Consider the following 15,237-nt stretch of genomic DNA (forward strand, 5'->3'; position numbering starts at 1 on the left):
TTAAAGATATTTCCGTACAACAGAAATGTTTGCATGCTTTGGGATTGAGTTACGTAATAGCGTGTTAAATGCCCTTCAGATTAATGCTTTTTAAATGGGTTCACACCCACTCACCAAGTGGATGTTTCTACTTTTGACCACAAGGTGTCAAAGCTGTGCAGCAAACTTCCTGCTGAATGTTGTAATTGCTGTCAGATCACAGTTTAATATATGGTGGTACTGTTACCTGGTTCACTTCAGTTCATGTTTGTTTCAGCTGGAGTTGCACACAGTTGTAACAAGTCTATGTTTGAAATACAGGGGGAGCTGGCTTGAATCAGTAAAACGAAGCTTTTGCGTGTGGTTACACTTGCAAAAAGCTGTAATGGGTTTGTATGCTCTAGGCTGAGTTTATGTTTCTCCCTGAATGTTCTCAGAAATGTTCTCTCTGGAAATACTTGTCATTTTATTGCTGGAGTGACACAAATCACGTCAAGTGGAATGGTCTGTGTGTGCATGCCAGGACTATCCAGGTGTCCACCAAAGTATTTACAGTATCTATCCAAAATGGAACAGCTTGCAGAAACGTCATTCTTTAATGACTCACTTACTTTTGCATCGAATTATTAATCTCTTTTGCACACGCCATGTGGCTCAGTTGTTGGTTACGGACATGAATAATGCAATAGTCTTTCAGACTGCAGCTTTGATTGTGATTGGTGGGAGTAAGTTATATTATTTTAAGAACAAGAAGTTGTCTGTGACTAATGTCCTCAATAAAATAATACTGGTGGTGGGGGGTATAGCAGCTAATATAATTTTGCCTGGACTCAAACACGTTGACAGGTAGCGTCTGTGATGATGCCAACACCTGCTGCTGTCAGTCTCACGCAAGCCCTTGAGCAGTTGATCCAGCACTGGGCCTGTTTCTTCTTGATTTATTATTGAGGATAGGCACTTGTGGAGAAAATGTTGCGCTTTGCTCACAGTATTCACCTTTGGCTTATATAAACCCGGCTGACAGCAGATTGTCCAAAGGACAGGGTTTGTTTTGGAGATATACTGTACATACTTTTTTGTTGCTGCAGGCTACTCTTTAATTTAACTAAACGGAGAGTGCTGTTACACACCTCAGTTCTCTACCTCATAGCTGCTTTACTGTTTCACTGTTTTGTTAAGGTGTAGCAGACATGTTTGATCATGTCTGTATAGATAAGAAGTTGATATCATTACACAAAGCTGCCACAACTGTATTCCTCACAATGGTTTTCACCTGGGACATGGTGTTGGGGGACCAGTAGAGTGTAATGTTTACTTTAGTAGAGGCTAGCTGGTGCCACTGCACTGCCATGACAATGCATTGTTGTCAGGTGGTTCTATCCTTTTATTTGTCTCATCTGTCTCATGTCTATCTCATTCATTCGCTGTTATTAAAACAAAAAAAGTACTGGGTAAGGCTATATAATTCATATTAAATGCTATATAACAGGTACAAACATAATCTTCTACTGTAGTAATACCACTATTTGATAGTTTGACCCTAAGCTCTGTAGCAGTCAGAGTAATCAGTACACTGGAGTTTGAACTGTGTTGACTTTGACCTTCAGGGAAACTTCACTGGCGTTCAGATATTGCAAACTCACAGTGGCACACTGTTATTTTTAGTTCAGCTCTGTGGTGACATTATATTTACTCTTTCACGCACTCTTTTTGCCATGTAATTAAAGTATTGAGAGATTCCTCTACAGTGGGCTTGTGCCACTCTTTGTCAGCCAATGTTATTTTATAGTTGTTGCAATGTTTTTAGATGGTGAATCACTTCCTGGTCAGAGCATTTGCCCCCTTGTGAACTGCAGCGGTGGTGATCTGTTCAGATAATAGTGTTTGTTTAAACCATTGGACTCAGTCCCCACCTCTGGCTCTGCTTTTGTACGTAGCTTGATTAATAGACAAAGTGAAAGCACTTTGTTGTCCAGCACGGATTTGCCTCTGCTTCTGCTGCTCTCGTTGACCTATGCTGTTCTTTTTTTCAAAGCCTTTCTGGCCGGCTGGGACTCATAGCCAAACTTGCTGAGCCAAAGTTTCTCACAGCATAATGGGTGGCCATCAGCAGGCATCCACTTACAGTTTAAACCTTGTCCTCCCTTCACCTGTCATTATAGACACAAATATTAGGAAACCTAAGAGCCTAACTTGCTGAGCCAAAGCTGTGACGTGCACATGTTTACTGTATAGACGAAGCAGACTAACCGGCCTGTAACAGGTCTGTCCGCGAGTCTCTTTCATTCTTGCCCAGCTGAGAGCAACAAGCACGTGAGCCACGTCTGTGTGTGCATTTATGGTGTTTGATCTGGATTAGTAAAGCCAGGGAAATGTTTCAAAGGTCAGAAAGGATTCCAGTGCCAGAGAAGAGACTGAGGAGAGAGCACAGGAGCAAGAGAGCAATGCAGTGACAGAGACAGAGAGAGCAAAGGGAGAGAGAGTTTCTTAGAATCAATGAAAGCTAAAAGTCAACTCTGCTCTGAGTAGAGTAAGTTTTATGTCTGGCTGCGGGATTGTCTGTCAGAGCTTATTGTGTGCTAGCTGCACAGTGTGAAAATGGCTTTCTGTCAATGGGAGAGTGGCTCTTCAGATCAAGCAGAGCTCACTGGATACTTTGCCTGAAAACAGCTCGCCCTTGGAAGTTCATCTCTGTCAATGGGTAAGAGACTATATGACTTTCAGCCATGGGAAACATCTGTGGCTGTGTTAGAAGTCCTAAAGAGGAATGCTATGTTGACCCCAAGAAAGCTCCACTGAACCCTGAATCTAAAGAGCTGAAAGGTCGCCGCTATTTTCAGAGGAAGAAGAGGAAATCACAGGACTTTAAGCCTGTTGGATCTCTCGGGGGTCCTGTAAGTGAGGCTATTACAAATAAGGTCATCTGCAGTGGTGCAGAGCCTCATGATGGCCCAGATGGCAACACAAAGGAGTCCCAAGCAGAGCTGGATGAACCATCACAGGTGGAGAAACATCTATCCAGGCAAGAAAGCATCAGCAGAGGTGTCTATGTTGGAGAGGTACCAGTTTTGATCCTCCGAGATCCCTGTAATCAACCCCTTGGCAAGAGGTTACCTTACAGGTTGGGACGGTTTTCTATGGAGCAGACAGCGGGTGACAGGAGCAAGTCCTCTGTAGAAGGAAAGCTTCGTTGTATTAACACAGCTTCCAGAGGTGCCTCAGCTAAGGACGGTCTTCTTGTGAAGAAGCTGCTACAACGCCAGTTAAGGAGGGCTGTTAGCTTTGGAGCAGTGGAGCACATGCTATGGACTCTGAGGGGTAATGACAGGCCTGGGAGTGAGGAAACGTTTGCCAAGATCATATGGGGCTCTCAAGCACACAGGAGGAGGAGACGGAGGGCCTACACCTGCTCTGGTTACGTAGAACGGCTTCCAGCTCCTGCCAAATGTATTTCCACCCAACACGAGGTAAACTGAGAACGTGTTATTTATAGCTATTACGGGTGTGATTCATGATTAATAAGGGGTTTGATCAGGGAATAATGTAACTTCAACTTTGCAAGGCTGGTTTTAAATCATGGAAGTTAAGCACTATGCTGAAAATATGCTAAAATAAAGCAGTTCTTTAGAGCAAAGCCAGTTCATTTTGTTAACCAGATTATCTTATTAGATCATTTTATACCCCATCAGCGTGTTTCATTGTTTGTAGAGCATTATGTCATCATTGTGGTGGCTTTTTTGTCTTTAGATTATGTTAAATGTAAAGGCTGCCTAATCAGATTTACCTGAATCTAGTGTTAAAATGCTGCTCATCTGTATGTAGAGAATGGGAACAGTATGTTGACATACATGTTTTTTTAAAAGCCTAATCAATAGTTGACCAAATAAATTATACTAATATTCCCATGTATAATGGAAAAGTGACTCTTTTGATGAAAAATTAGTAGGTAACTTGTAACTTGGATTTAAGAGCTTACTGTAAGATATATCAATCAATTTTGGAGTGATAGCAGGCTCTCATCCTGTGTTTTTAGCTTTAATGGTGGTGTTTGGTTTCATTGAGTACATTCAGAACACAAATGATGTCTTAATTAATGATCTCGCTAAAACAGCTGACTGTGTTTGATTTGATAGTGATTATAGTGGGTCAATCAGTGGCTGACGTGTGTGAAAGTGAACGGTAACTCTAAAGTCCACTGGCTCCCTGTAGGGTTGCTGTTTGTACACTTATGGCTGCCAGAGTCTTGATGAAAATCGTCACATTACAAAATCTGCTGATGATACAGTGACTGTTGGTCTTTCACACGGGGTGAGCAGGGTTGTGGTTCTTTAGTTAAAGACTTAACTTGGTGCCAACAGACATTCCTTGATTTTTATATTTACAAAACAAAGCACATCGTTCCAACATCAGCTGTTATAAAGTGCTCTGAAATCACCCTGGTAGATAATCACATATATCTTGGAACAGTTATTGACAGCAGTGTTGTGAATCTAATGATAACTTTGTTTGTGAGATGACATGATGACCCTGTTTTATTGCAGTCTTGTTGAATGTGTTTCATCCTTATTCTCCGTGGTGTAGTATTAAAACCTCAGCATGTCCAGTAGAAACAGACTAAACAGTCTTGTGTTTGTCTATGTCTGTGAAGGTTCTCAGTCATCCAGGTCATAGTTATCCAAGGAAGGTTAAAATGAAGGGCAACTCCAAGATACTGTGTCTCCAAGATGTTTGTGTCCAGTAAAATTCAGCTCTTTGACATTTATACTCAGTGTGTTCTTAAGAAGGCTGTGAAGAAGTGGCATTGGTCCTGTTAAACTGCACTGTAGAAATGTTAGAAGTTATACTGTTTGTACAGGCTGCTCTCTATTTTTCTTCTTCAGGATGGTGTTATTTGTGATGGTGTTAATCTTTTTGTGTTTTTTTTAAACTGAAGGTTGATTCATCTTGGGAAATCTATTCTGCTTCTTTATTTTAATTCAAACCATGTTGTGACCTAACAGTTTCTGTGGTATGGAAAATGGAAACAGACTGTAACAGATGTATTCCATGTGCCTTCAGAGCCATTTCTGTCATACAAGATGTGTTACAGGAAAAGAAAATCTACAAAGGCTTGAATCAATATTATTGAATGTGGTGTGAACTGTGGATAGAAGCTCTTGTTCAGATGTCATAAACCCAGCGTGCCAACCACACTGTTTGTTTGAGGTCATCTTTAATCTCAGTATACCATGTTGTAAAACTAATTGGTAATGTAATACACAGCTCGGTCTCACGCTGAACAGAACTGTTAATGAACTAGATGAGGAAACTCCCATTTACACTTAATTCATATTAGTCAAATATGAAATGAAATATATATTTCCTGTGTTTCCTCTTTTTTTCTCTGTACAATAAATATGATCTTTGTGAAGCTTAAAAAGTTCAGACTGTTTTGGGACACATAAGTTGTGGATTTAATACAGTAGTATCTTTAGGGCTGTGGTTTATGGTGCTGTTGCATTTGATTGCATTCCACTAAGGAGTTATTACTCCCACTAAATAATGGTGAAGTATTAATCTAAAGTTATTACACAAATGTGTGAATTAGATTTTCTGTGTCTCCCAGCCACTGCACATCTAATGTCAGTGCATTTTGTATTTTATATGTTGTATTTCTCTTTGTGACAGATCTCGGAGATCCACGTGACAGGGGAGTCCGAGGACATGACAGCCAAGGAGAGGCTGCTGCTCTGGTCCAAGCAGATAACAGAGGGCTATGTTGGCGTACGATGTGATAACTTCACAACATCCTGGAGGGATGGCCGGCTATTTAACGCCATCATTCATAAATACAGGTACCGTAACACAGAGGGAACAGCAGGGTTTTTTGCACAAAAGTAAATCTATGTAATGCATATACTGAATTTAGTTGTCTTCTGTCTTCTTTCTTTGAGTTGTGTGTCTTGCCTTACTGGCTCTCTTTCTCTCTGTTGCAGGCCAGACATGGTTGACATGAGCCGTGTGTCGACACAGACCAACCGATCAAATTTAGAGCACGCGTTTTGTTTAGCTGAACAGCTGGGGGTGGCCAGGCTGCTGGACCCAGAGGGTGAGATCCATATATACTGTTATGTTTGGTTTAACTCAGGAAAAAAAAAACCTATGACACCGTTGTGCTATAAATCATGTGGAGTGAAGCTTGGATTTTGGCTTGACGTATAATTCCTCCGAGTACAGCTCGTTTTCATGTATTGCATTTTTGACCTTTTTCCTTCCCTCACCAGACGTAGACGTTCAGTCCCCTGATGAAAAATCAGTCATCACATACGTCTCAACACTGTATGATGCCTTCCCCAAAGTACCCGATGGTGTTGATGGAATCAGTCCTAATGTAAGTTGATGGCATCGGTCCACCAGTAACTCAACCCAATCCAAGTGCTGAAAAGTGCATTATTGCTAATGAGCCTTTTTCTCTGAACAGGATGTTGATATCAAATGGGTGGAGTACCAGAACATGATCAAATACCTCAGCCAGTGGATCAAACACAACGTGGCCATAATGTCAGATAGATCATTCCCCAACAATCCAGTGGAACTCAAGGTACTGAACATTTTAACCGTGATTATTAGCTTTATTAAGTTGAGCTTCAGCTGTCTCATTTAACAGAGTGCTTAGAATCTTTATATAGAGTCAGTTAGGTGAAGGGTAAGTGTCCACGTGCAGCGTCTATCTGCTGTAACAGAGACTTAAAGTGATCCTGATGGATATGAGAAAGGAGCAGCGTCCATTTGCTGCAAGTAGTTGATAGCTTTTAACAGTGAAGGCACTTTAATGCTGTAGTTTTAGACAACGGGAGAGTATGAACAAATTCTTAGAGACCTTTCTCCTGGTTAATATCTGTTCTGATGCTTAGTGGGACAAGTGTGGAAAAAAAGTAAACTTTTTTATTGTAACCTTTGCTTCCTTTTACAGGCACTTTATACACAGTATCTGCAGTTCAAAGAACATGAAATCCCGCTGAAAGAGAACGAGAAGACGAAAATCAAGAACCTCTATAAAATGCTTGAGGTATACAAATGTAAAACAGAAGAGCATGTTGCTCTGATGACAAATTACGTTGTTAGTAGTCGTGCACACTGTAGTGACAACAGGTCTGTGTTTGTGATGTATTTGACAGATGTGGATCGAGTTTGGACGCATTCAGTTACCCCAGGGTCATCACCCTAATGATGTGGAGAAGGAATGGGGTAAATTAATTGTTGCCATGCTGGAAAGAGAGAAGAGCCTGAGGCCTGAGGTGGAACGGTATGTGCAGGCACTTTGAACATATTAATACTTTGTCTTGCTTGGCTCAACATTATGGGATTTATCTTTATAGTCTTTATAACCTAATATTACAGGTTACTCCTCAGCCAAAAGCCATCATTACAGTATTTAAGAGATACATAGCTGGTGTTTGATATGACCAAATGTGTGACTATTTGAGGAAAAATACAGTGATTTGAAGCAAGACGTATTATGGCCATGTGCTGCTTTCATAATTGAAAAGTTTTTCATACAGTATATTGATAAAAGAGCAAATATGCTACATGAGTCAGCATAATATTTTCTGAGGTTGGTGTAGGTGGAGTGCTCCAGCGTCATATTGCAAGCTCACTAATGTCTGTACTGAAACCTAACACTGAGGGCCAGTGTTTATGTCAGAGTTTGATTTGCTTTATTAAAGTAGAAACCCCCTGACTGAGCCGTTGCACATTATCAGTATATTCCTGACCTGCTGTACACAGTATTTCTTGATCAGATCAGTCTGCATATGATACGTATGAGTTTTGTTCCGCTTGACCAAGTGATTGAGTGATCCCCCTCACAAAAAAAGCAGCAAACAAATGAATCTTGTGTAATAAAATAGTGAGAAAAATGGGGTATTTTTATGTTCTGTAATTCAGGAACTAAATCATCACTGATCTACTATCTAGGTACTTTAAAATGGCACACAAATATGTAAATTATGTGTCACAGCATGCTTCAGTCAAGGTATGTTCTGATATATTATACTGTGACTACTTTCTTATGGCAAGCTCAGTCAGGTTTTTGAGCTTTATCTGTTTCCATCAGTGTTTGTTTGAGTAGATCTTATTTCTGTGGAAATTCAAACGTCATGTTTTGAACCTCTGTTGACAATGGTTTAGACAAGTTTATATCCCCATTCTTGCCTCCATGGTCTGCAAGCGCAGCATATTTACAGCATTAATGTTGGGTGTGGTGAAAACTGGCAGAAACAGCAATTACAGCAGTATGCTTTATACAGTCTCAGCTCGTATGAAGGTGTGCTGTCTCAACCTGCTATTCATTTTCATCCCCTAAGGGCAGCACATTATTTTAGGGTGGGATTCATTTTACAAGTTCCTTACCTGCCTGTGGGGCTATAAATATGAGTTGCGAGTTGAAAGCGGCTCCATCCGTCTGCGAATGCGTTGTAGTCTTACTGTCCATTTTAGGTCGAGGCTGAAGGGGATCCTCTCAGAGGGATGAGAAATGTAACAGGGCCGGCAGTAGTTTACCATGTAAAGTAAGATGGCCTATTTGAGCGGGATATCGTCTGTTAGCAACAGCAGCTTCACCAGTTTTGGCTCCTATGACACCGTCCATACAGAACCTTTACAAATTAACAGCTCATTCTTCCTCAATAACAGCATTGCATATGGATCCAGGTGAGGTTGCAGTGTCCTTGGTTTTGGGAGGACTTTTTTTTGTTTTTATTAAAGTGATAACAACTGCGAACTGACAACTTAATCCATTTGTTTTTTGTAGGCTTGAAACGTTGCAGCAGATTGCCAACCGGGTCCAGCGGGACTGTGTTAACGGAGAGGACAAGCTGGCATTGGCAGGAACTGCCCTGCAGTCTGTAAGTTTTTGTGCAATCTGTGTTTGGCTTAATATTATTTGTGATAAAATATTCTTTATCTTGACTTTTGAATCTCTTATTTTCCCCTCTGCTAAGGATGCAAAACGTCTTGAGTCTGGTATTCAGTTCCAACATGAAGCTGAGATTGCCAGCTACCTTTTCGAGTGTGAGAATATCATCAGACAACAAGTGGTGGACATCCAAATTCTTCTGGATGGAAAATTCCCCTTTGCAGATCAACTTGTCCAAAGGTACAAAGTATATCCTCATATTATATCCTCGTGAAAAAAGATCCCACTGACATTTCTCCTACATTAAGACATATGTATACATATATTTATTGTCCCTTTTATGAATACAGGGTATCAAAACTGCGAGATGACCTCCTATCCCTGAGAGCCGAGTTTTCTTCTGTGTACAGCAAAAGCCGCACCCTGACAACAGAGGAAACCAAAATGATGATCTCAGGCATCACACAAAGCCTGAACCCTGGCTTCTCACAGAACATCAGCACAAGCCTGACACCAGCCCTTACTCCAGCACTCACCCCAGGGGGGTTAGGCACCCCTGGGTCCACATTCACATCCAGCCTTACACCGTGCCTGACCCCGTCCGTGACCCCTGCCTTGACCCCCGGTCTGCAGCCAGCTTCAGTCCAGAGCTACATGGGGAGTGGTGGCGGCATGGACCCAGGCAGCCTCAGGCATTTGAAACACATGCAGATCCGCAAGCCCTTAATGAAATCCTCACTGGCAGACTCCAACATGACAGAAGAGGAGGTCAACATGAAATTTGTTCAGGACCTCCTGTACTGGGTGGAAGAGATGCAGGTGAGTAGTCACCGTTAGTGTGTTTATAATAGAGGTTTAATTGTACACACTTAAAAACAAGATGCTGAATTTTTTTTTTCTGTTTTAAAGTTGCAGCTGGATCGTTCAGAGTGGGGATCTGATTTGCCAAGTGTGGAAATGCATTTAGAGAACCACAAAACTGTACATAGAGCCATTGAAGAATTTCAGATGAGTCTTAAAGATGCCAAACTGAGTGAGGTAAGCATTTTGGAGTTTCTCTCTGTTTTGTTAACAATCCTATATAATCTGTAACCTAAATGTTGATCGGAAATGGTGCTGCAGCCTGCCCTAACTCCACTCTCTGAGCTAGATTGTGGTGTCTTTGCAGAGGAAACTAAACCAAAGTGTATTTTTCATTTCTCAGATTCAGATGAACATGCCCCTGAAACTAACTTATTCAGACAAACTGAACAAACTAGAAAAGCAGTATGAAACGCTATTGGTAAGTGATCTGTTGGGCTGAACAGCCATAATCTAAAATGTGTGCTGCTATTAATGCTTTAAACTATTTATGTGCTTGTAGTCTCACTTTATGAATGCCCGTTCTTTTCAGAGCTGTTCAAGAGAGCGGCAAAGCCACCTGGAAAGCCTGCATGACTTTGTGTCACAGGCGACTCAGGAGCTCATCTGGCTGAACGAGAAGGAGGAAGAGGAGGTTGCCTTCGACTGGAGTGATCGCAACAGCAACATCTCGAAGAAAAGAGACTACCATGCTGTAAGTCATTTGCAAGTCTTTCTTCACACAGGCTTTTAATTAACTAAAACTTAATCTGTGAAATCTTTGGGTGCAGACAGAAGAACAAGGGCTTGTTCAGACTGTTATTTTGGTTCTGTTGGTTTGGCTGCATTACAGCTGCATTCATTTAACAAAACAATAAGGTCAGTTAAGGGATTCGTGTATTTTGGCCTGAATGATGAACTCCATATGTGTAAGAGGATGGTGCGACTGGTCTTTGCCATGTCCAGATGCCAGAGATACTGAGCTTACTGTCTTTATACAGGACCTGATGAGGGAGCTGGATGAAAAGGAGGAAGTGATCAAGTCTGTGCAGGACAAGGCAGAGCGCCTAATGCTCAAGAACCACCCAGCCAGGCTCACTATTGAAGTAAGCCCTTTTTCAGTATACTCAGAATGACAATAAGATTGCAGATTTTTGAAGCAGTAGCATCTCCACCCTGCACACGGTTCCCACAATGTTTAAGATATTGTAATTTTACACCTATTACACCCAGATATTGTGTATTTTTATATCGGAGTTGCTTCTCTTCCAGGCATACAGAGCTGCCATGCAGACGCAGTGGAGCTGGATTTTACAGCTCTGCTCATGTGTAGAACAGCATCTCAAGGAGAATGTTGTGTATTTTGAGGTGAGCCTCTTTTTCCAGTCATTACAGCAAAGAGCATTTGTTTGTTCCACCTAATTTCTTACTCTATTCCCCTCTGCAGTTTTTCAGTGATGCTAAAGAGTCCATGGACTACCTTAAGAGCCTGCAAGATGCCATTCAAAGAAAATACAGCTGTGATCGAACAAGCAGCCTACACAGACTGGAGGACCTAATTCAGGAGTCCATGGTAAATTGATGCGGAAGATATGACGTGTGTGTGCATGTGGAGGTAGTTGCAAATAATTATAAATTATTAATAAAAAAAAATCTGTACGTGTGTCCCTAGGATGAGAAAGAGCAGCTTCTTCAGTACCGCAGCACTGTAGCTGGGTTAGTGGGCAGGGCAAAGAATATCGTGCAGCTCAGGCCCAGGAACCCTGAAAGCCCTGTGAGATCCTCCATCCCTGTTAAAGCCATCTGCGATTATCGTCAGATAGAGGTATACAGTGGTTCTTTACGCAATATTACATTACATTTAATTAATCAAATCCATTTATTTCGAACTTTTATAGTAAATCTGTGCTGTGTGTATATCACAACTCTTTCAGATTACCATTTATAAAGATGATGAGTGCGTATTGGCCAATAACTCTCACCGGGCCAAGTGGAAAATCATCAACCCATCAGGGAATGAGGCCATGGTGCCCTCTGTCTGTTTCACTGTGCCTCCACCCAACAAAGAGGCTGTTGATATGGCTACAAAGTGAGATTCTAGGATTCATTTCGTGTCTTTTACTTCAAAATAAAGTTTATTCTCTCTAGTTCAGATGGCTGTTACTGAACACCTAAGCTCTGGTGACCTGACTTTGATGGGATGAATTATTTATGTCTTTCCCTGCAGAACTGAGCAGTTATACCAGAATGTCCTGGCACTGTGGCACCACTCCCACATCAACATGAAGAGTGTGGTGTCTTGGCATTATCTAATGGCTGATATACGAGCCATCCGCAACTGGAATGTGGCCTCAGTACGTTCAAATTATTATGTTTTCCTTTTTAGATCACACTTTTCTCCACCAGTCGATGATCATTTATGATGATCAGGCTCCGTTTTCGATGATCATTCTAAGAACAAAGTACTTGTTTATCTTATTTCCACTTTAATTTCTCTGACCACTGCAGATAAAGACCATGTTACCAGGTGAGCATCAGCAGGTCTTGAGCAATCTGCAGTCCCACTTGGACGAGTTCTTGGAAGACAGCGAAGAATCCGAGGTGTTCACAGTGGCAGACTGTGCCCAGCTAGAGAGAGACGTTGCGGCCTGCAAGGAGTACTACCAGGAACTGCTCAGATCTGCAGAAAGAGGCAAGGCTCACATTCCCTCCCTGTCCCTCCCAGCAAGGAGCGCTGGTGTACATTGAACACATGAGGGAAACGCATGGCTCTAAAGCCTTTTAAGCCTTTTGGAATGATGTTTTTTTATAACTGAATTAAGAGGAGGAGAGGAGAAGAGAGATGGTTGGCTTTGCTGTGAATGAAACGCAAACACTGGAATGTTGTTAATTTGCTGTTATGAGTTTTGGTGGGATATCTACAGAAAAAAAAAATCAGAAAACATGTTGTTTTATGTTGTAATGTTACATAGGTCTGTGTAGATTAACTTCAATACACGTGTACACACGGCCATTTACATATATGCCCTCTCCCCTTTTCTAAAGTTCTCACCTTATTAAAACCATTGTCATAATTTGTGTATGACTTCACATTAGCAGTACAAAGTGCCATTAATTTAGGTGGGTGTACTTGGCCTTATTCTGTGATAATGATGCCACCTAGAGGTGCGCTGGCGTGCTGTCAGTTAATGTGAGACGATGTTTAACATGCCCTTTGTTTTATTGTGTGGTATTGCTCATCAAATAGTTGGGATTTTCAAATGGAAGCAAACTTTTACATTGGCTGTTTTTCAAAAATTGCAACAAAACTGTCACCGTTTGAAACTCAAACCTATTTTATGCTCTTTATAATTAATTTTACTAATTATATTTTTTCTTGTAAACAGAGGAACACGAGGAGTCGGTGTACAATCATTACATCTCAGAAATACGCAACTTCCGGATGCATCTGGAGGCCCATGAAGAACACCTGATCAGGCAACTCCGCACACCGCTGGAGAGAGACGACCTGGAGCAGAGTCTGCAGCGCATCACTGAACATGAGGTACACATCATGGTATCAATAATCATTTAATATACTCACAAACTTACAACTTAGTGTTGATTTTTTAATCACGCTTTCCTACATGCCACTTTGCAGAAGAAGACAGCGGAGCTGAACAAATTGAAGGAGGACCTTGACGCTATGAAGGAGAAATGTGAGCTGTTCCTCAGGCAGGCTGCAGGTTCTCCATCTGTGCCAACGCTTTCCTCTGAACTCACTGTCCTCGTTCAGAACATGAGCCAAGTGTACTCCATGTCTTCCATTTATATGGACAAGTAAGTCCTTCTTTATGTAGAAGTACATAAAGAAGTTGTTTTTATGTCATTTATGTCCTGCTGGCATTTAGATATTTTACTATATATATATATATTTGCATTAAAAGTACCTGAATTGAAGACATGCTCCCTTTGTTTTGCAGACTGAAAACAGTGAGCTTAGTGGTGAAGCACAGCCAGAGTGCAGAGGGGCTCGTTAAGGCCTACGAATCCAAACTCTACGAGGAAGATGCTATGAACTCTGATGTCAAGTCCATTGAGACTGTCATATCAACACTTAAGGTAATACTCTATTGGATTCACCATTTCACCAACACTGGCAACCCTTTTAGTTCACTTTGAGTAACCATTCCGTCTTCTGATTATAGCAATGGCGGACAGAGATCGATGAGAAGCAGGAGGTGTTCCATGACATGGAGGATGAGCTGCAGAAAGCACGAGTCATCAGTGACCGCATGTTTAAGGCACATAACGAACGTGACTTTGACCTCGACTGGCACAAGGAGAAAGCTGATCAGCTGAGTGAGAGATGGCAGAACATTCACTCGCAGATCGATGGCAGGTTAGTGTTAGTAACCTCTCATAGGATATTGTTTTGTTATTGACAGGTCTTATTAGCTAATTGACGTTAACCATTCAATTGCAGGCTTCGGGACTTGGAAGGTATCAACAAATCTCTGAAACACTACAGAGACTCCTACAGTAGTCTTGATGAATGGGTCAGAGAAATGGAAGCGGCACAGCTAAAGGCCCAAGAAAACAAACCCGAAGACAGCAAGGCACTGGCTGAGCTGTTGAACAAACAGAAGGTAGGACAAGAATCCAATTCTTAACAATAAGATAAAGACAGTGTGTATATTTGGATGGATATATATTTAACCTGTCTGTGTTTTTCAGGTCCTTGTTGCTGAAATTGAACAAAAACAGAACAGAATTGACGAGTGTCAGAAGTACTCAGAGCAGTACTCTTCTGCCATTAAGGTAAATCAATTATTTCAGTTTGTTTTTGACAAACACCTTTTTCATTTTGCTTGGACAAAAAACTTTGATAAACATCCTCATGGTGTGTCTGACATATGAAATTAGCATTTTGGGTCATTTCCATTCCATTGTAGTTGAGAAAGAAACAACCTTGTAAATGTAACACGTAAGTCTCTCTTTAGGATTATGAACTTCAGCTGATGACGTTCAGAGCGATGGTTGACTCCCAACACAAATCCCCTCTCAAGAAACGGAGGATGCAGAGCTCTTCTGATGCCATTCAGCAGGAGGTAAAGCTATGACTTTCTTGGGACAGACATTTGTGCCATATCTACAGTACACCTCAATAACATACTTGTTTTTGTTTGTTTAATTTCACACAGTTTATGGATCTCCGAACCCGCTACACTGCTCTTGTGACTCTCATGACACAGTATGTGAAGTTTGCCAGTGAAACACTGAAGAGAACTGAAGACGAGGAGGTGAGAGATCCATATGTTAATACTTCCTGGCTTTCTACATATACAGTGGCTTATGCAGTGCATTTTAGACTTTTGGGGCTTTGTGTATGCTTAACCTTATAATGCCAGTTTAGCTTTACCTTCTTATCTTTGCATGACACCTAGATCTGCTGTTTTGCATCAACATGTTTCACTGCCTCACTGAGTGATCTGTAAAATAATTACAAAAACACCTATGTGTTTTTACTCTTTATCATCCCG

The 15,237-nt window shown here is 41.3% G+C and overlaps 1 protein-coding gene across 14 annotated transcripts in view; it reads left to right on the forward strand.

The window, feature by feature from the left end:
• Window positions 1–15,237, forward strand: part of dst (dystonin) — a 108,787-nt gene that overhangs the window by 31,118 nt on the left and 62,432 nt on the right. For 12 of the 14 annotated variants that reach the window (XM_038737078.1, XM_038737064.1, XM_038737067.1 and 9 more), the window contains 27 exons: window positions 5,647–5,813; window positions 5,955–6,067; window positions 6,243–6,349; window positions 6,440–6,559; window positions 6,932–7,027; window positions 7,137–7,264; window positions 8,771–8,864; window positions 8,961–9,115; window positions 9,226–9,694; window positions 9,785–9,913; window positions 10,080–10,157; window positions 10,269–10,430; window positions 10,717–10,821; window positions 10,988–11,083; window positions 11,163–11,288; window positions 11,388–11,540; window positions 11,650–11,804; window positions 11,943–12,069; window positions 12,224–12,407; window positions 13,102–13,259; window positions 13,356–13,534; window positions 13,678–13,816; window positions 13,903–14,096; window positions 14,181–14,343; window positions 14,432–14,515; window positions 14,698–14,805; window positions 14,899–14,997. In XM_038737078.1, the coding sequence (XP_038593006.1) occupies window positions 5,647–5,813; window positions 5,955–6,067; window positions 6,243–6,349; window positions 6,440–6,559; window positions 6,932–7,027; window positions 7,137–7,264; window positions 8,771–8,864; window positions 8,961–9,115; window positions 9,226–9,694; window positions 9,785–9,913; window positions 10,080–10,157; window positions 10,269–10,430; window positions 10,717–10,821; window positions 10,988–11,083; window positions 11,163–11,288; window positions 11,388–11,540; window positions 11,650–11,804; window positions 11,943–12,069; window positions 12,224–12,407; window positions 13,102–13,259; window positions 13,356–13,534; window positions 13,678–13,816; window positions 13,903–14,096; window positions 14,181–14,343; window positions 14,432–14,515; window positions 14,698–14,805; window positions 14,899–14,997 (3,888 nt within the window). Of the gene's footprint in view, window positions 1–2,249; window positions 3,447–5,646; window positions 5,814–5,954; window positions 6,068–6,242; window positions 6,350–6,439; window positions 6,560–6,931; window positions 7,028–7,136; window positions 7,265–8,436; window positions 8,671–8,770; window positions 8,865–8,960; window positions 9,116–9,225; window positions 9,695–9,784; window positions 9,914–10,079; window positions 10,158–10,268; window positions 10,431–10,716; window positions 10,822–10,987; window positions 11,084–11,162; window positions 11,289–11,387; window positions 11,541–11,649; window positions 11,805–11,942; window positions 12,070–12,223; window positions 12,408–13,101; window positions 13,260–13,355; window positions 13,535–13,677; window positions 13,817–13,902; window positions 14,097–14,180; window positions 14,344–14,431; window positions 14,516–14,697; window positions 14,806–14,898; window positions 14,998–15,237 lie in introns of those variants that run through there. The other 2 variants (XM_038737069.1, XM_038737077.1) reach the window with 2 other exon arrangements.

This window comes from Micropterus salmoides, unplaced genomic scaffold, assembly GCF_014851395.1.
Source record: "Micropterus salmoides isolate LMB-PRFRI ecotype aquatic unplaced genomic scaffold, ASM1485139v1 Ms_hic_scaffold_22, whole genome shotgun sequence".
Lineage (NCBI taxonomy): Eukaryota > Metazoa > Chordata > Actinopteri > Centrarchiformes > Centrarchidae > Micropterus > Micropterus salmoides.